Source organism: Myotis daubentonii, chromosome 12, assembly GCF_963259705.1.
Source record: "Myotis daubentonii chromosome 12, mMyoDau2.1, whole genome shotgun sequence".
Taxonomy (NCBI): Eukaryota; Metazoa; Chordata; class Mammalia; order Chiroptera; family Vespertilionidae; genus Myotis; species Myotis daubentonii.
In genome coordinates, this window is record NC_081851.1 from 7,906,277 (window position 1) to 7,927,552 (window position 21,276).

The 21,276-nt window shown below is 46.8% G+C and overlaps 1 protein-coding gene across 3 annotated transcripts in view; it reads left to right on the forward strand.

The window, feature by feature from the left end:
• Positions 1-18,382, forward strand: part of TMEM182 (transmembrane protein 182) — a 75,758-nt gene extending 57,376 nt beyond the window's left edge. For all 3 annotated transcript variants that reach the window (XM_059658930.1, XM_059658931.1, XM_059658929.1), the window contains one exon: positions 16,199-18,382. In XM_059658930.1, the coding sequence (XP_059514913.1) occupies positions 16,199-16,419 (221 nt within the window). In that variant the 3' untranslated portion in view covers positions 16,420-18,382. The remainder of the gene's footprint in view (positions 1-16,198) is intronic.
• The last annotated feature ends 2,894 nt before the right edge of the window (positions 18,383-21,276 follow it).

The window sequence follows — 21,276 nt, forward strand, 5'->3', positions numbered from 1 at the left end:
AATTTCCTGTCTTTGTAACCTTAGGACACAGGTGAAGTCCTCTGTGTGCTCTGACAAGGGCAGCCGCATCATGATGCTCTCATGCCCGATTGCCCGCGGGAGAAAAGCATCGCCTACAATGTCCGCATTCGGTTTTCTCAGTGTGATCTGTGTGCATTATCTAAACAACCCTCCTCACTGTAAAACCTACAGGTATTTTAGTCAGCTTTCCAACTAGTCTTTCTAATTCCTACCGAAATGATCATAGTACAAATAAAACATAACTGAATAGGCAAGTCTTGTGAATTTTAAGCCCCTTTCATTTAATTAGGAAGTAAAAGCCAGAACACTAACTTGAAAACATGAGCTCAATGTTGTTTGTGAAGATGACAATTCTAGGAAATTAGACCAATGTCAGTGTGACTTAGACTGAGCTTTTTGTGACTACGCTACACATTAGAGAACAGAGTGTTTCTACGAGAGAACGCAGTGACGGGAGGGGAAGGGGTGGGAGGAGAGCTTGTCTTTACTTACCACCATGGCAGACAGTGCAGGAGGCTGGCCAGCATTTAATCTAATAGCTTCTTTAAGCACGCATTTTACATAATATTGTGCTTAATTCTGCAGAGGGGATAAACGGAATGGTCAGATATGGATCCTCTGCTCCGGGAGCTCAGAAACAAACTCTGTGAGGTCAAGAGCCTGTTTAACTTATTTCATTTCAACTCTGTTCTTCACTGGTCTTCAAGGGCCTGTATCAAGAGCCCAGATTTGCCCATTTAAACTAAGATATAATTAAGATACAACTCACATATTATAAAATTTGCCATTTTACAGTGTTTCGACACATTTACAGAGTAGTTCAAATATCATCAGAATCTGATTCTGGGATATTTTTATTAGGCCACAAAGAAACCTCATCCTCTCCTCTCCCTGCCCCACCCCCAGGGAGCACTAATCGACTTTCTGTCTCTATAGATGGCCTTTTCTGGACACTTCATATAAGTGGAGTCACACTATGTGGTCTTTGTATCTGGATGTCGTTTCCCTGCTTTAATTCATAATTCCTTAAGATCGAGCTCCTTATGACTTGGGATCTTCTTTACTACCCGTTTTTTTCTTTCCCAACCACATTCTACCCTCATTTCACTCAAAGGTCTAGTTAAGGTACACATGTTCCCTGGTCTTCCCAGAAATAACAGCTCCCTGCTAAAATATGTAAATATTTCTTTCTTCTCATTCCTTGATTTTCTTTTTGAATCTTTCTCAATAAAGGTAATGTGTAATAGAAATAGGTTAGTACTAACACATGGGCAGCACAATTTATTTACTTATTAATTTTTTAAAAATATATTTGTATTGATTTCAGAGTGGAAGAGAGAGGGAGAGAAAGAGATGGAAACATCAATGATGAGAGAGAATCATTGATCAGCTGCCTCCTACACACCCCCGACTGGGGATAGAACCCACAATCTGGGCATGTACCCTTGATAGGAATCAAACCCTTCAGTCTGCAGGCTGACGCTCTATCTACTAAGCCAAACCAACCAGGGTAGCACAAATGATTTAAACACAGAAATGTTCTGGTCTCGAGTACGGTCTTAGGGAAGTGTGTGTGTGTGTGTGTGTGTGTGTGTGTGTGTGTGTGCGTGTGTGTGTGTGTGTTTATGTTTAGTGCTTTTGAAAACAATTTAGCCATTTGATAATTGTGTAAAAAAGTAGTATATCCAACTAGACTTTTCAGGGTGATCATTTCATAAGGTATGGAGCTGTGGAATCACTATATTATACACCTGAAACTAATATAATATTGTGTACCAACTAGACTTTACTACAATTTTTAAAAAAGAATTACAGCTGGCCAAAAACCCTGCAGAGGCATTTGATATGTATCCATGTGCCTGTGACGTGTATTTTAATTTTCAGTGAATCTTTCGTTATATGTGGGTATGGGGCTGAGATCCTCCCTGCTCAGGTCTTCATGCAAAGACCCCGGAGTCCAGAGGTGTTCTGGGAGCCCATTCTGCAAGCCACCGAACTACAATTATGAGGGCACTTCCTTTAGGAATTGCATTTCCTTCCTGGCCCAGTTCCTTGTTGTTTATGTCGGACTGCTGGTTTCCCAGGAACAGAGGGAGGCCCTCTCTTGCATGAGGCACAATATTACTGTTCCTCTTACCCGTTCAGACAGGAAAGTGGTGCACTCGGGAGTAACTACAGCTTACTTTATAGTTGCAATTTCCGTCACAAAACACAAACTTTTAAACAGCTGTAGGCCAGTAAATCATCCTTAAACTTGCGTAATTATTGACGGAAGAATTTTTAAAATATTTTAATTCTCTGTTATTACCATTCCCAGATAATATGAAAGTCAACTCATTTTTTTCTCAAAGTTGAAGATGGAAATTTACATGCCGTGTTATACAAAGATGAAGGAAATATGAAATAATCACTAGGATTGTTGCTCAGCCAAATTTTTTCTGTACCGCATTTAATACCTAAGCATACGTATAGCCATTTACTGAGGTAAAGTGAATTTATAATGCTTCCCTTGGTCAGATTTCTAAATTTTAGAAATGAAGAGGTTTCAGTCCATGTACCTAGTACTCCAAAATATCTTTAGTTTTAGGCCTTGCTTTGTCATCCCGGCCTAGCCGAGTCTCCCAGGCTGCCTGGTGTCACCGCTGTCCTCGGGCAGGCGGCGAGGAACAGGTGCGGCCTGGAACGGGTTGCTGTGGCTGCCTTGTCAATGCCACGGACAGGATTGGACACGCTCTTTATTTGGACAGATGGCCTCAGGACAGGGCAGAACCGGCATCCAGATGGCACTGCTGGGCGTGCACATGCAGGACGGCTCTTTGGCATCAGCAAGAAGGTTGTGGGGGGCATTCCACGTGTGGCTGGACATGGTGCTACAGCAGCTGGTGCGAGGGGTGGGTCCATGGTATTCCTCTTGCTCTGGAAACAGGCCCAGAGCAAGGCTCCCAGGGTGTGGGCTGCCACTCCCTGCACTGGGCAGATACCCCCTCAGGCAGGCGGGCCGGGCCTGTATTCCCAGGGACTTCCGTCTGACTGCGTGCATGGAATTGTCAGGGCATTCTTAAAGCCAAGCCTCTATTTCCATCAGACTCACTCCCCTCTGACCTCCCCACCCCCACCACAATGCTTAAACAACTGGTGATTATTTTGCATTTTATTTTATTTTTTAAATTCTCTAATACATCATCTATAGATTATATTGTGTGTTCACCACCCTGAAGTTGGCTTCCAGGTGGCCTTCTGGAGAACTCCTACGTACCAAGGGGCGACCTTGTCTTCTCCTGACCCTGTGATCCCGGAGGCCACAGGAAAGACGCAGAAAGCGCAGGATGGGTAGATCCCCAGCCCCGCCCCGGGACAGGCCGCACACTGCATTGCAAAGCATTAGTTCGAGGAGAAGTGACTATAGAGCTGCTATTTCTAGTGCCCAGGCAAAGAGGCATCTATGTAGGAACTGGTGTTCATCATAAGACTTCTAAGTGAACAAGAGGGGATGGCGGCATGGCCTGGATGCTTGGGACGCTGGCATGGCTGTCAGCCAGGGCACTAGGAATGTTATCGACCAGCGTCGTATCGGGTGCACCTGACATCCACGCCGGAAATCACCTCTTCCCCAGTACACACTGGGATCAAGTTCTGCCGAAGGAGGAGCCGGTTCCCCTTAAATCCCTGCTGGACCTTCAGGTGGGTGAGGCTGCCCAGGCGCCTTGTGAGTCAGGGGTACAGCAGCCCTTATTCTAGGGGCTCCGCAGCGTCATCAAACCCTTGAAGGTGGTGGAGCGAAGGCGGGCCTGGCCGCTGCCCCGCCTGCTGTCCCTCCCCAGAGAGCTGTTCCTGGGTCACATCCGTCCCCAGCGGCAGGAGCAAGGCTGTGACCTGGCAGTGCTGGGCCTGGGACAGGAACGCACCCTCCTGCAGCGCTCTGCCCTCTGGGAGGACAGGCGCTGGAAAGGCCGGTGCACCTGGTGAGAAAGCAGTGCGTGCTCCTAAGGGAACAGGAAATCCTATCCTCAGGTGGTTCTGACTCAGAAGTAAATCCGATTTGTGCTTTGTTTTGTGTCCTTTTACTTTCAAAAGCCCCATGGGTTGGTCACAGCTCCTCAGTAAGCGCTTTCCCCTGCACCAGGTGAGATAGAGGTGGTGGCTGATACACGGCCTGCCCTAAAGGCTCTCAGAGCCCAGGACCCTGTCACTCCGGTTCCCTTTCCTGTGGCTGAGAAAGCTGGGCTCAGAGGGGCCGGTCCTCCTCCAGGCAAAGCAGGACCTGGCCCCGGGCACCTGGATGTGGGGACGCCTGAGAGCAGGAAGGGACAGGAGAGAACTGTGGGGGCAAGGCGCAGGCTGAGGCAGAGGCCAGGGCAGCGCTCCCACCTGACAGCGCCTCTCCCCACCTGCCCACCAGCCCACCTGCCCTCTCCTCTCCCAGTGAGATGGTTACACACATATGCCCACCTGCCCTCTCCTCTCCCAGTGAGATGGTTACACACATACTCCCCACCTGCCCTCTCCTCCCTCAGTGAGATGGTTACACACACACTCCCCACCTGCCCTCTCCTCTCCCAGTGAGATGGTTACACACACACTCCCCACCTGCCCTCTCCTCTCTCAGTGAGATGGTTACACACATACTCCCCACCTGCCCTCTCCTCTCCCAGTGAGATGGTTACACACATACTCCCCACCTGCCCTCTCCTCCCTCAGTGAGATGGTTACACACACACTCCCCACCTGCCCTCTCCTCTCCCAGTGAGATGGTTACACACATACTCCCCACCTGCCCTCTCCTCTCCCAGTGAGATGGTTACACACATACTCCCCACCTGCCCTCTCCTCCCTCAGTGAGATGGTTACACACATACTCCCCACCTGCCCTCTCCTCCCTCAGTGAGATGGTTACACACATACTCCCCACCTGCCCTCTCCTCCCTCAGTGAGATGGTTACACACATACTCCCCACCTGCCCTCTCCTCTCTCAGTGAGATGGTTACACACATACTCCCCACCTGCCCTCTCCTCTCCCAGTGAGATGGTTACACACATACTCCCCACCTGCCCTCTCCTCCCTCAGTGAGATGGTTACACACACACTCCCCACCTGCCCTCTCCTCTCTCAGTGAGATGGTTACACACATACTCCCCACCTGCCCTCTCCTCTCCCAGTGAGATGGTTACACACATACTCCCCACCTGCCCTCTCCTCCCTCAGTGAGATGGTTACACACACACTCCCCACCTGCCCTCTCCTCTCTCAGTGAGATGGTTACACACATACTCCCCACCTGCCCTCTCCTCTCCCAGTGAGATGGTTACACACATACTCCCCACCTGCCCTCTCCTCCCTCAGTGAGATGGTTACACACACACTCCCCACCTGCCCTCTCCTCCCTCAGTGAGATGGTTACACACATACTCCCCACCTGCCCTCTCCTCTCCCAGTGAGATGGTTACACACACACTCCCCACCTGCCCTCTCCTCCCTCAGTGAGATGGTTACACACACACTCCCCACCTGCCCTCTCCTCCCTCAGTGAGATGGTTACACACATACTCCCCACCTGCCCTCTCCTCTCCCAGTGAGATGGTTACACACATACTCCCCACCTGCCCTCTCCTCCCTCAGTGAGATGGTTACACACACACTCCCCACCTGCCCTCTCCTCCCTCAGTGAGATGGTTACACACATACTCCCCACCTGCCCTCTCCTCTCCCAGTGAGATGGTTACACACACACTCCCCACCTGCCCTCTCCTCCCTCAGTGAGATGGTTACACACACACTCCCCACCTGCCCTCTCCTCCCTCAGTGAGATGGTTACACACATACTCCCCACCTGCCCTCTCCTCTCCCAGTGAGATGGTTACACACACACTCCCCACCTGCCCTCTCCTCCCTCAGTGAGATGGTTACACACACACTCCCCACCTGCCCTCTCCTCCCTCAGTGAGATGGTTACACACATACTCCCCACCTGCCTTCTCCTCTCTCAGTGAGATGGTTACACACACACTCCCCACCTGCCGTCTCCTCCCTCAGTGAGATGGTTACACACATACTCCCCACCTGCCCCCTCCTCCCTCAGTGAGATGGTTACACACATACTCCCCACCTGCCCTCTCCTCTCCCAGTGAGATGGTTACACACACACTCCCCACCTGCCCTCTCCTCCCTCAGTGAGATGGTTACACACACACTCCCCACCTGCCCTCTCCTCCCTCAGTGAGATGGTTACACACATACTCCCCACCTGCCTTCTCCTCTCTCAGTGAGATGGTTACACACACACTCCCCACCTGCCGTCTCCTCCCTCAGTGAGATGGTTACACACATACTCCCCACCTGCCCTCTCCTCCCTCAGTGAGATGGTTACACACATACTCCCCACCTGCCCTCTCCTCCCTCAGTGAGATGGTTACACACATACTCCCCACCTGCCTTCTCCTCCCTCAGTGAGATGGTTACACACATACTCCCCACCTGCCGTCTCCTCTTTCAGTGAGATGGTTACACACATACTCCCCACCTGCCCTCTCCTCTCTCAGTTGAGATGGTTACACACAGGCTCCCACCTGCCGTCTCCTCTCTCAGTGAGATGGTTACACACAGGCTCCCACCTGCCCTCTCCTCTCTCAGTTGAGATGGCTATACACAGGCTCCCCGCCAGCAGCCCAGGGGCAGGAGTGAGGACAACGGGCCTAAGGCCAGGGGTTCTGGCCAGGATGTGTGCGGGTAGGAGTTTTCCTGAGAAATCCCACGCATAGCTTCCCAACCTTATCTAATAAAGAGGGAATATGCAAATTGACTGCCATGCTGTAACAGTCAAGATGGCTGCGCCAACAGTGGAGGCCGAGTTTCCGTAATGAGCCTTAATGAGCAATCAGCAGGGCCCTGAGGCTGCATGGCCCTGGGCTGGGGTAGGGGACCTGAGGCTGCGCCCCCCCTCCCCCTGCCTGAGGCTTGACAGGGGACCTCAGGCCATGCCCCCCCTCCCGGCACCAAGCCAGGGGACCTCAGGCCGCACCCCTCGCTGCAGTGCCATGCCGGGGGATCTGAGGTCCCACCCCCTGCCCAGCAGGGCTTGACAGAGGACCTCAGGCTGTGCCCCCTGTCCCGGTGCCAGACTGAAGGACCTGAGGCCACGCCCCCACCCCGGCACCAGGCCGGGGAACCTGAGGCCACATCCACCGCCATTTGGGGCTTGATGGGGGACCTCAGGCTGTGCCCTCTGCCCCAGCACTGGGCCAGGCGACCTGAGGCCACCCCCCCCACCTGGAGGGGCTTGATGGGCGTGGGACCAGCCAGGTCTGGAATCTTGCACGATTTTGAGGTGCACGTGGGTGGGCAGGGACTTGATTCTGGTTCCCGTGGCGCACCCCAGACTGACAGGAGGAAGGTTTTCATATACATTTTACTAATTTTCTTTCATCTCTGACACTTCCATTATAGAGAAAGGGCAAATAGCAATATTAAAATATTTCCTCTAATTAATTCCCTTTTAATGTGCACGAATTTCCTGCACTGGTTCACTAGTAGGAACAAAATATTCGCCGACACCTATGGCTGAACATTGTATTCGCAGCTCTGGCTCCTTGGAGGTGTGAGGGGGGAAGAAAAGGTGATGGATAAGCGCTCTGGGTGCTGATATGTCAGCAGATGCGCTTCTCACAGTAGAATCTCCCATTGCGTGGCCTGTTGAGTGGAGGGGCGGGGGTTCTGCTGCTCAGTCACAGGCCCGGCACCCGCTCCCCCCCATGTGGCCTGCACCCACATGCCCGGAGCTGGCCCCTCTTGGGATGGAACTGGCCTGCTATGCCAGCACTCCGTGCCCCCAGCTGCCACACTTAGGGATTTGTTCTGGAAAGTTATTGTTTTGGATACAATATATTATTATATTATATATTCTATTATAATATATATTACATATTATATATTACATATAATATTCTATTATATTGTGGGCAGCCTTCTTTCAGATTTTCATGGGGAATTTTAATGTCCTTCACCTGACATTTTACATAATCTAAGTGCAGAATAAGTCACCCTTGGTTCACATTAAAGAGGAAGGAGCTATGAAGGGTTTTTATTCACAGAAATATTTTATTTTTTATTTTATTTTAAAACATATTTTTTTGATTTTTATGGAGAGGAAGGGAGAGGAATTGAGAGTTAGAAACATTGATCAGCTGCCTCCTGCACAACCCCTACTGGGGATGGAGTCTGCAACCAAGGTACATGCCCTTGACCAGAATCAAACCTGGGACCTTTCAGTCCACGGGCCAACGCTCTGTCCACTGAGCCAAACCGGTTGGGGCTTCACAGAAATATTTTAAAGCCTTATTACTTTCTTAATCAGATGCATCCTTGCAAGTTTATTTTTCCTCACAGCGCTCTCAGTTGAAATGTGTGTAACAGACTGGTGGACGCAGACTTGTCCTGCCAGGTCCCTATGGGGCACCCGTGGGGCGGTCTGGCACTAAGGCGGGAGGAGGTCCCGGGCAAGGCTGCGGAAGGGACAAGGGACGTCCAAGCACAGGTCTAGGAGTCTCAGCATCGTAGCCCCGATGAAGGCTTTGGCATGGAGGGCGTGCCAAGAGGAAGAGGAGCTGGTTTCCCAGAGAGGAGTGCGGGATGCCTCGGCCCCCTGGGGCAGGTCTGTGGCCCTGGGAGGCGCCCTGGGTCAGGGCCCAGCTCCTGCCCTGGGAGTCTGGCCAGTGAAAGGCCAGCTTAGGAACAGCTTTGGGGAAACTTTTCGGGAAAAAGTTGAGTTTCCAACTTGAATAAGTGTTCACTACCCCCTTTTAAAAATGTGTCTGTGCCATCTTCCCGAGAGCCAAAGCGACGGGCCTGGCGAATGAATCTTTCCCTTTCGTGCCATGTTATTATGGGACATAATTCATCTCACCCTGAGAGGGAGTCTCAGATGTGTAAGGAGAGATTCTTTCTGGTTATAAACAGGACCTCCGGTTTGGGATTAGGTTTGTCCTAGTGAGTGTCCACTTGCTCCCTTTTCCTTCCCAAAGTATGTGTATCGCTCACATCTATTTACTCAGCACTGTGAGGGAGTTCATGTCTTTGGAAATATTCTTTTTCATTCCACACCCTTCCCCCAAATAGTCACTTTGCTCAAACAAACAAACTATTAGTGAGTGGCTAAAGCATGTTGGTTTCTTTATGAAATTTTGTTATGCTTTTCTGAGAACTTTTTTTTCTTTACACTTTCTCATGTACAAAGAGAAAAGCATAGGAACAGTTCCATCTGCATGGTCAGGTTGACAAGAGGCGGCTGCCCACACAGGGCTGCTGAGGAGGGCGGGGGCTTGCTTGGCTGGGCGTTCGAAGCAGAATGTCTTTAATACAAACAAGCACAAGTCTGGCGTCACCTGGTGCTGTTTCCCGAGTTCCCTAATGGGCCCGTGCGGGGACTGCTTCCCCCTGGTGGGCAATTCCAGTAAGACGGTGGCAGAAGCTACCGAAGCCGTTTTCCCCTCACTTCCCTCAGAACTGGAAGACAGAGTGGCAAGTTACCTGTTGGCCAGTCCTGAAATAGGCCAGTCAGAAATGAGAAGTTCTGAAGCTTTTTAGAGGACACTATTGCTAGCCGTTCGCTTAATAACAACGATGGCTATAACCCTGGCCAGTGCTGACCACGGGTTCCAGGTGCCTGTGAGGGCTTTACCGCCAATAATTCTTCATGGCTGCTTGCTATGGCAGGAGCTTGTGTTATCTCTATTTTTCCAATAAAAAACCGAGAAAGAAGTAAAAAGCTTGTTTAAGGTTATTCAGCCAATTAAGTGTTAACTTTCCAGACAGTAAACCTAGAGCCAGGGCAGCTGCAATGCAGGCCTGTGATCTCCAACCACTTCTCTTTCCTGAAACTCAGTTGTTGAGACTAAACACTTTCTTGGCATTAAATGAGCTCTGATTTTCAGACCAGATCCCTAAGCACTTGTAGAGATGGATAAACCCTTGTGATCATTCTCTATCAATAATTGTTTCTCAAGAGGGTACAGAGAATTGATTGTATAGGATATTTAATGCCTAAAATTATTATGCCAATCTAAAAAAATAATGAATATTGAGAAATCTCATAGATATTATAGAGTTTTGGTGATTAAATAAAAATATGAGCCCAGAAAATGAAAGGGAAGAGGCATTTAATATATTTGGAAAGTCATATGATGAAGTATGGGCAGCAATGAATATTTGAGAATCAGATAGATGTAATGAAAATATACAGTTATGAAATTATAACTATATAAACTATATATAACTATGTAAACTATCTTAGAAAATTGAAGAAAAATTAATAGAAAAGTGATTCTGAGAAAATGAAGAATGGAGATAAGTCGAGAATGCTTATGTTTGGCCATTATGTATTAGTTTTATGATTTCTGAAATACGATATGTAAAACTGAGCATAATTATAAGAAAAAGCAATAGCATATTAATTTAAAGAAAAAAGAACTACTACAAAAACACAATTTTAATTATTTTTAAGAGGCTCTAGCTTATGTTCCTAGAGCTATTTTTTGTTTTTGTTTTTGTTTTTTTGTTAATCCTTACCCAAGGATATTTTTCCATTGATCTCTAGAGAGAGTGGAAAGAGAGGGAAAGACAGAAACATTGATGTGAGAGAAACACAACAATTGGTTGCCTCCTGCATGAGCCCTGACCAGGGCCTGGGCTGGAGAGGAGACTGCAACCCAGGTACGTGCCCTTGACTGGAATAGAACCTGGGACCCTTTGGTCCGCAGGCTGATGCTCTATCCACTGAGCCAAACCAGCTAGGGCCTTAGAGCTAAATTTTTAATAAAAGAAATGATATACACAAGACTACTTTAAACGTATCCCAATATATAAAAAGCCAGGAGCGGTCATGACCAAAACAACTAGATGGACGACCAAACAGCAGGCTGCATGAGGTGACAAGGCCAGCAGAGGGGTTAGTGAGGGACGACCAAATGACTGAACAGCAGGCCACATGGGGCGACCAGGCCAGTGGTCTGGGGCAGTTAGGGGCAACCAGCCGACAGGGAAGCAGTTGGGGGAGACCAGGCTGGCGGGGGTGGAGGGGTAGTAAGAGCCAACCAGGCCAGTGGGGGGGGGGGGCAGTTGGGGATGACCAGGCCTACAGAGGAGGCCATTTGGGGGGTGACCAGGCCTACAGGAGAGGGTAGTTGGGGGCCATCAGGCCAGCAGGGGAGGGCAGTTGGGGGCGAGATCAGGCGGGCAGGGGAGGGCAGTTGGGGGTGACCAGGCTGGCAGGGGAGGGCAGTTGGGGGCGAGATCAGGCTGGCAGGGGAGGGCAGTTGGGGGTGACCAGGCTGGCAGGGGAGGGCAGTTGGGGGTGACCAGGTCAGCAGAGGTGGGCACTTGGGGGGTGACCAGTTGGGGGTGATCAGGCCAGCAGGGGAGGGCAGTTGGGGGTGATTGGGCCGGCAGGGGAGCAGTTAGGCATCAATCAAGCTGGCAAGGGGAGCAGTTAGGGGGAGATCAGGCAGGCAGGCAGATGAGTGGTTAGGAGCCAGCAGTCCCAGATTGTGAGAGGGATGTCCGACTGCAGTCAGACATCTATCTCCCAAGGGGTCCTCGATTGGAGAGGGTGCAGGTCAGGCTGAGGGACACTCCCACCTGTGCATGAATTTCGTGCACTGGGCCTCTAGTCCTATATAATAGAAGGCTAATATGCAAATAGACTGAATGGAGGAACAACCAGAACAACCAAACAACCAGTCACTATGACATGCGCTGACCACCAGGGGACATGACTGGAACATGGCAGGCATCGGCAGTGGTGGGATGGTGGAGCAGGTGAGGAGGGTGCCAGATGTATCTTTCTAGATGTTTGAACACACATAATCTCTTCCAACATAGGCCACAGGCTGCCACCACACTCTTATTCTTGAGTTGTTCATATTCTTATTTGGAAATGTTTTCTGATTTACATAGATGTTGTAAGTCCCTTTGCTAAGACCCATTGGAGTTTTACTAGCCGTCTTAATAATGTCTTTTATAACCAAAGGATCCAGTCCTGGAACATGCTTTGCATTTAGGTGCTATGTCATTTGATTCTCCATCACACCAGAAGAAGTCCTTCTTTGACCTTCATGATCTTGACTCTTTAGAAGAGTACAGGCCCATGCTTTTCTAGAATGTTCTTGAATCAGTTTGTCTGGATTCATGACTGGATTTAGGCTCATTGTTTTGGCTGTAGTATCATAGTAGGGATGCTGTGTTCTTTCCATTGCATCTCATGAAGCGATGACATCAATTTGTCACGTCACTGGTGATGTTAATTTTGATCACTTGATGAAGGTGGTATTTGCTAGGTTGCTTTAGTATAAAGCTACTATTTTTCTCTTTACAATTATTAAGTGTTTTGTGTGAAGAAACTCAGAGCCTGTGTAAATATTTATTACTTGTCTAATTTTCATCCACTAGTTTTAGCATCCATTTTTGTTTCTTGCCTGAATTATTACTTAAATAAATGCCAAGTGGGGATTTCAAATTTAACTCTTCCTTCAATTTCATAAGGAAAAGCTTTTCCCTCTCCCCACTCATTTACTCACTCTTTTATTTATATCACTGTGGGTTCATGGATCTTATTTTATTCAATGATATATAATGTGCCACTGTCATTATTTGTTTGATAACAAATTGTCTCAGAATTGGCTATGGGAAGCTCCATCAATATGGCTCCTGAAACATCCCATCATTCTTTGAGCACATCTTTATTTTTGGTAAAGCAAGATATTCCAGATTCCCCTTGTACTTTCTGTTCCAACTTGAATTCATATCCTGGTTCCTGGTATTTAGAAGCCAAGATCTGGACAGTTAGTGTGCACTATGCTACTGGGGTGTTGTTGATCCCAGATCCGCTCAGGGAACAGAGTCAGGAAATGTATCTAGATATATACACACAGGTATGTTTTAGTACACACACACTTTTACTTTATATTTGCCCCTCTGTCTATCTTCATAAATTCACAGATATATTCAATCCCAAATAAACACCATAGAGTTTATTCTAGCTTTTCCCATTTTAAATTTGTAACTCCTCTTTTAGGCAGCGAAAAACCTGGTTCCAATGAACTCATTGTATTTATTCATTTGATCGGTTTACCTATACTAACAGTTCCCTGACTGCTCTCTTGGCCACATTCCTTGTGCAGAACCCTGTCATAAGTTCTTGCTGCTCTATCAGCTAAACCACTGGCCTTGATATAATACTTCCCCATGCTTGTTAGTTCATTTTACTTCTCTATGTTTCTGTGTGCACGCGCACATACACACCAGGTGGAATACTCTGACAATTCAATGGGCATGGGAACACTGTTTTTCCCCAGGCATAAGCTATAATAAAAACTGATATGAAATGAACTAAATGGTTTATGTCTTCAGTTAGTGAACAAGTTAAATGTTATAGTGATAGAAACACCTATTATTCATTTCCTCCAGGATGTAATTGCTCTTGCAATAACAGCAGTATTGAAATATCAGTAATTCTTCCTTATTAAGAACCATCTACATGATTTCCAGCAATACATTTTTTAAACACTCTAAATTAGGAAGTGGATTTTGCAACTTTTGAAACAATGTATATCAGGCTACTAATTTTTCACAGAGGCAATTTTATTTTTTATAAAAATATCTGCAAGCACAGGAGATTCACCTGGTGCAATGAAGATAAAAACCATGTCAACAACTAATAACAAAGGTTTGCAAATCGTATATAAATCACTGAGGCAACCTTCACATCAGCAGAGAACACCGTCTCCACATCTGCTGGAAAAAATGCCTTGAAACGCAGAGTTGCCAAACGACACATGGCGTGGCCATTGTTGCGAGGGTCTGAGGTGGCTTTGCCAGAGCTGGCTCTCAGGCTCTGGCTCCTGTTTTCGTGATGTGATGTTGTTCAGTGGTTAGATTGCTCTATTCTGCGCTCCAGCGTTTGCATTTATATTACAGACCACAGTATGAAGGGTGCTTCTTTTCAGTGAAGCATGCTGAGTCCTCCCTGCTCTGTGGCTCCCATCACAATTATGAGAAAGGTTAAGCTCTGATACTGAGACATCTTGACATATTCATGGGCCCTTCTTTTCTGTTTACTTGTTAAGATCGGTTATGAAATTGATGACCCGAGAGAGAGAGGGAGGACCTCCTAAATACTGCAGGAGCACAATTAACTCAAGAAGGGTGATGGGTGGCTCTTAAAAGTGATCCTCTCCTGCCAATATGCCCCCGTCTCTGCTCCTGGCAGAAGTTCTGGTTCCCTTTTGGACACACTAGCATTTAGAACATGGAGATTTTATACCTGGTGGGTCAGTTTGTTAAATCAAAGAGTAAATAGTTCCTTGACATGTTTGGCTTGAACTTTTGGACAAATAGCAAGTCACCTCAAGTATCTTTTCCTTCATGACAAATGTGAATTCCCCAGGATGTGTGGTTTGTGTGTGGGACCTGTCACTCACTCACTAGTGAATCAGCTTAGTTCATGCTCCTGAATTGGTAGCCCAGTGTGGTCCTCTCCCTCCTGTTTCTATAGTCACAGTCATGTGGAAACGTATGTGCTTAGTGGCAGTCTCCAATTCTAGCGTTCACGAAGCTCTTCTGTCTATTTCTTAAGATCAACTGTGCAACGCTATAGTATTTTCTCTACTCTCATAATTCCAACACATTTTTGAACAGGTGGATTAAAGTTACATTGAAATTGTTGATAAATGTGATGTTCTCTTCCAATCAGTAGTTAAACATTTTCCTGCCTTCCTTCCTTCCTCTCCTCTCCTCTCCTCTCCTCTCCTCTCCTCTCCTCTCCTCTCCTCTCCTCTCCTCTCCTCTCCTCTCCTCTCCTCTCCTCTCCTCCCCTCCCCTCCCCTCCCCTCCCCTCTCCTTTCCTTTCCTTTCCTTTCTTTTCTTTCCTTCCTTTATCTTCTTGCCTCCCTTCTTTCCCCTCCCTCCCTCCCTCCTTCCTTCCCTCCTTCATTAATCCCTTTCTTTGCTTAATATGCTCCTGATCTCAAACCTGTGGTTTCCTCTTCCACTGACTCTTTTATTTTCAGTCCCCTCCCTCATTTCTACAAGACAATGTTTCTTTCTTTTTTTCCTTTTTGAATTTATTGGGTGATATGTATATATATAAAAGCCTAAGCAACCGGTTGACCACTTGACTGGTCAACCGGTTGCTATGATGCGCACTGACCACCAGGGGGTAGATGCTCAATGCAGGAGCTGCCCCCTGGTGGTCAGTGCGCTCCCACAGCAGGAGCGCTGCTCAGCCAGAAGCAGGGCTCACGGCTGGCTCCTCTGCAGCAGCACTACCAAGCCGTGGCAGCAGGTGCAGTGGGGCTGGGATGAGCTGGAGCGGAGTGGTGCCTGGCCCTGGCTCGGGCTCCTCCCCGGCAGCCTGCCACTTTGCGCACTGCTATGTCCCCCAAGGGGTGCCAGATTGTGAGAGGGTGCAGGCCAGGCTGAGGGACCCCACCACTGTACAAATCCATGCCAGGGACCTCTAGCTAGTTAATAAAATTATATAGGTTTCAGGTATACAATTCTACAGCACATCATCTGTGTATTTTTTTTTTAAAATATATTTTATTGATTTTTCACAGAGAGGAAGGGAGAGATAGAGAGAGTTAGAAACATCGATGAGAGAGAAACATTGATCAGCTGCCTCCTGCACACCTCCTACTGGGGATGTGCCCGCAACCCAGGTACATGCCCTTGACCGGAATCAAACCTGGGACCTCTCAGTCCGCAGGCTGACGCTCTATCCACTGAGCCAAACCGGCTTCGGCTCATCTGTGTATTGTATTGTGTGTTTACCACCGCAAGTCAAGCCCCCTTCCATCACCCTTAATCCCCTTTTACCCTTTTCTAACTCCCCCTCTTCCCTCTGGCAATCACCATACTGTTGTCTGTGTCCATGAGTGGCACACGCAAGTTCTCAGCACCTCCATGTCAGCTGTTGCCTTGTCCTGGCTCCTACTCTATAGCCCTCATCTCAGTGCTTTGACAATTAGACACAACAGAGCTGCATATAAAGTACATAACAAAGGGTCTGACACAAAGAAGGGGATTTAGCTAGAATTATACTTTTAGAGGCATCATTAGGCAAACGATTGGTGAGTGCTCTCGGGAAAACATCTTCAGCAAGGCTAATGGTCTTTTCTTCTGTCCTGCAGGCATCCTGTTTTCCCTGGTGGTGATACTGTACGTCATCTGGGTCCAGGCAGTGGCTGACATGGAGAGCTACACAAACACGAAAATGAAAGACTGCTTGGATTTCGCGCCTTCTGTCCTGTATGGCTGGTCATTTTTCCTGGCCCCAGCAGGGGTGGTCTTTTCTTTGCTCTCTGGGTTACTGTTCCTAGTTGTCGGGCGACATATTCAGCTACACCACTAGCCACACTGTTGCCACTGGCGTTTTCTTGAGAAGTTTGAAAACAGCATATTTTATTGTTATTTGCTCCAGTGATCCTAGCAGAGAATTAGTTGATGTAACTTTTTAGTTGCTATTTGAATTAGCCATTTCGCTTGTGATTTTCTCTAATAAGAAGGTTCTGGAATCTCTCCGGACCCCAACATGTTTTCATCTTTTTAGTGCGACCCAGAACCTGGTTCTTCAGGAGCAGGTAACAGAGTTACTTGCCGGAGTTCACGCAGGTTGCAAACATTAAAGGCAGAACAGCAGCAGCATAACGCCATGCTCTGGGGCAATCAAGGTTTGACTCGAAGCCTCCTTCTTGGCATTCACTTCTGTTGCTACTTAAAAAACATCTTTGGAAATTGATTAAGAATGAAAAACAAGTCTCAGAGAATTTACTCCATTTCTTCTCCATACACGTACATATCATGTCTACGTTCACTGACTCCTTTGAGCAAGTTATTCATTATTTAAAAATAGATAGCAGTTGTTCTTGTAGCAGGAGCCACACAAACGTATCAGTTATAATAATAATAATTATATAATTATAATAAAAGGCCACGCAAAACCGAGAACGTCCACTTCCCCATGTTCTCATCAACAGTCGTTTGGTCACATGACTTTAGAATGTAACTGCGCATGCTTACATAACCTTGGGCTATATTTAAAAGTAGCACATCTGTACACCAAAATACATATAATGCAGATTGGATTTTTAGAACTTAAAGTGGGTTAATTGTATATTTAATAGGGTTGAAAATACACAAAAACCAAGAACCTTAGCTTACTACATAATTCTTTTTGATATTTAAAAATTCCCATTTAAAATTATATTGCTAATATGTTCAGCTTATGAAAATTTATTGATGAAATGTGCTTTTAATATGCACAAAATACTTCTATATGAGGATGATATCGATTCTCTTTATTAAAGACTATGAAACTGTAACTTTTCCAAGATTGTATGGGTTGTAGTTCTTCTGATCACTTGATTGCTTAGTTATTGTTCCTCAGATTTTTCATCTTTACAACAACTATTTTAACACTTACAAATTTTCTATTTCCTTTAATGTCTTTGAAGAGTGGGAGGGGTGGAGTGGGCGGGGATGATCCTGTATTATTGCCCAGCATAGACATTTTGCATATCAAAGATGTTTGGTACAGATTGTGAATGAAATCAAACTCACCTGAGAAGCCTCGTTCTCGCATTTGGAGACCTCCCAGTGGGAGGGTGTGCTAGTGAAGGCATGAGGCATGGAGGGAGCCTGGCAGTGACTCTGTCCCAGGGGCAGCATTTTCCTCCACGCTGCTGTGGAGGCAAGGCAGGGCTCAGCAGACTGCGTGACCGCCCAGAGATGCTGTGGGGTGGAGGGGCTGCGCCTCCCTCAGCTGCCCATGATGCAGACACTGCCCCGTCTTCACCGCACATCTCGTGTTTCCCACTAACCTTGTCTCCGTGGGAGCGGTTTCCAGAGGAAAGGCAAGGGTCTGAGGTACCTATAGAATAAGGAGTGGCACTGTAGTGTTTGGGGACAGTTAGGACTTGCATGTAGTAAAAAAACACACCAAGGAAACAAAAGTACAACAAAACTTCAGGATTTTAACTGGTTTCTCAAGCCATTTTAATTATATCATAAACAATTTTGTGTAGTTTCATTTGCCTTTTGTTTTACTTTGATATTGCTTCACTTAGTTCCTTGCTTTTGGCTTGATGATTATGAAAATAATTATGGGTTCTATGCATATTGGCTGTGATATGACATTATGGCATGCCAGTAACTTCTCCAGACAATGCTAGATGTATTTATTAGTTCATATCGTCTGTAAGTACAATTCCTTTCTGTAGAATTTTGGAATAGAGCCCTTTTCTGGTGTATTACATGTCATTTAGATTTCACATATAAGCTGTTTTCATTAAAGGTTTGAATATTTATAAATGTCAGATGGTTACCCTCACTTTCTAATGTACTTATGCGGCTACCATATATTTATCATAAGGCAATGGGCTGAATATCTGATGTGCATGACACTTTTACACACACCACATTTTGGAAGTATCTGTGGTTGAAATGCATCAATCTCATTAACTCCAATGCATTTCCTGATCTACCACCAGCAATCACGGAAGGAAGGAGGTGAGCTGTGTTTGCTGTCGTAGAAAATATACTTAAAAATAGAAGAAATATATGGTATACTCTTGTAATGATCTTATGTCTGATTTGGGATAGTATAGCTCCTATTGGACGTATTGATTAATTTTGAAGATTCCAAAGTGCTAAAATCTTAAGAGTGTTTGATTTTACATCATAAACTTTCAATTTGACAAATAAGGTATTTTGTGTGTGTGGCCATTCTAGAAGTGAAGTAAGAGGGAGGGAATCATGCCCTTGGACTTGGTGAGAGCTGCGATCTCCTTATATGGTGTTCAGTGGGCTAGTTTGGTTGTGGGCTAGTTTGGTCATGGGCTAGTTTGGTTGGTGGGCTGGTTTGGTGGGCTAGTTTGGTTGGTGGGTTAGTTTGATTGGTGGGTTAGTTTGGTTGTGGGCTAGTTTGGTTGGTGGGTTAGTTTGGTCAGGCAGCAGGAACGGGGGGAAAACCACACAGAGAACCACCTGAATGGTGTTATTTGTGAAGGTTGAGGTAGGACGAGAAATCCGTAAGTGCACTCTTACTGGTCATATAGTCACTTTTATGACTAATCTGTGAAATATCTTTATTGAATTTGAATATTATAATTACAAGGGTATATGGTGGTGGAGGTGTCAATATTTGGTAATTATCATTTATCTCTGTCTATCATCTATCATCAACACAAGTTGTGTGAATGTGAATGTTTGTGTGTGTTACAATTATAAATCTGGGTAGAAAGAGATAAAGCAAATGATGGAAATGAATATATCTGAGATAAGCAAAAATGTAATTTATTTTTTTAGGTAAGCAGATTTATTTTATTTTAGATAAGCATTTCTCTTGGGTGACAGTGAGACAGCTGTTCCCTGAGTGCCCCTTTTGCTGTTTGACCACTGAGGATGGTTTACTCAGGTCAACACATACCTCAACTTATATGTTCATGACAGTGGCCTCACTATGCTACAAAGAGACTCAAGCTCAGAGGGCTGGGCAGATGTGGGTGATGGTACAAGGAAACTGGACATGCATGTGCAGGTGGGTAGCATGGTGGGGGAAGACCAGTAGTATTGGGTTCTATGGAAAGAAATAAATTAATGGGTAAGGAGACAGGTTCCCAGTTTGACTTTGGTGGGACTCCATCAGCCATTTGGGGGCTCACACAAAAGAGATGATAATAGAAACTGAATTTTGGTTGATTGAAGGAATTAAATACATTGAGACATTTGCTCAGTAGTGATCAAGTGTAGGTAGAAAAATTACAACAAAAACTTAAGAAGACAATATATTAGATATGTTAAAAACCAAGGAGAGTGGAGAAATGTTTAACCTCACACACATTATAAAAAGCATAAAATAAGCAAAAGAATGTTCAAGTTGGATGCAGAGAAAGAGGAAAGAGAAAAATGTTCAGTTAGAGCTCAGAGTTTTGGAACTAGGAAGCCAAGGCCAGTGCTAGCAGCTGTCTTCAGGAGTGTTAAAACCAGCCTGGACCGGTCTGTCAGCTGGGAGTCAGAGAGAGGACACGTTTAAATGGCCATGAAGAAGGACTACCAAAAGTCCCACTCTGGCCTCTGAAGGGCCACTTTCTCACCAATGTATGGCTATGACTGAGAAAAATGGAAGGGGCGATTGGACGGGCGAAAGTTGTTAGGGATATGTAAAAATCACATCATATATCTAATAATTCTATTTTGTACATATGTGTGTATACATGTAATTAATCTAAAGATAGCCTATATAATAAAAGGCTAATATGCAAATAGACTGAATGGCAGAACAACCGAACAACAGGTAGCTATGACGTGCGCTGACCACCAGGGGGAGCGCGTGGAACATGGCTGGCATTGGCAGCAGGTGGCAGTGCGTGGAACATAGCGGGTGTCGGCCGTGGCGAGATGGTGGAGCAGGTGAGTAGGGGCGCCTAGCCCAGTTGGGGTGCTGGTTGCTGTCATTGAGGCGAGCCTCTGGTGGTTACTGAAAATTCTTTGCTACTGCACGCTGCAGTCCTGCTGTGGTCCTGCCTGGCACTCGCACCTGCTGCCAGCGCCAGCCCTGCTCACACCCACTGCCGGCACCGGCTCCGCTTGCACCCACAGCTGGTGCTGGAGCCACTGCTTGAACCTGCTGTGGGCGCCCAACGCTGGCCCCAATCACTCAGCACTGTCAGTGGGTTTGAGCAGCGGCTGCTGGCCCTGATCATCCCTGAGGGATTCTCCACCTCCCCCTGTTCCTGAGAAGGTATTGGGACAGCAGCCGCCACTTGCACCCGCTGCTGGTGCTGGTCCCAGTCTCTCTGTGCTGTCAGTGGGTGCAAGTGGGGCTGGTGCTGTCAGCACATGGGAGTGGCAGTGGGAGCAGGGCTGCCAGCAGACAGGGGACCAGGGGCTATGGCAGGAGGGGCCAGGCAGGGGCATGGAGGATGGGCCAAGACCCGCCCCTATGCCCACCACAGCCTCATGGCCCACAGTTCCTTTCAAGGTGCACAAATTTGTGCACCGGGCCCCTAGTCTATAAATAAATTAGAATGATTTTGAATTCTGTAAGTAATGATGATTTTTCTGGTTCTCACAAATGGCAGAGATAGTCTAAACTGGCTTATGAAATAAGCGTTTCTGGAGTAATTGTGTCTGGCACTGCCCCTGAGTGTTATGTACATCACTCAGGGAGGGGGGGGGGACTCACTGGCATAAGTTAGAAGTTAATATT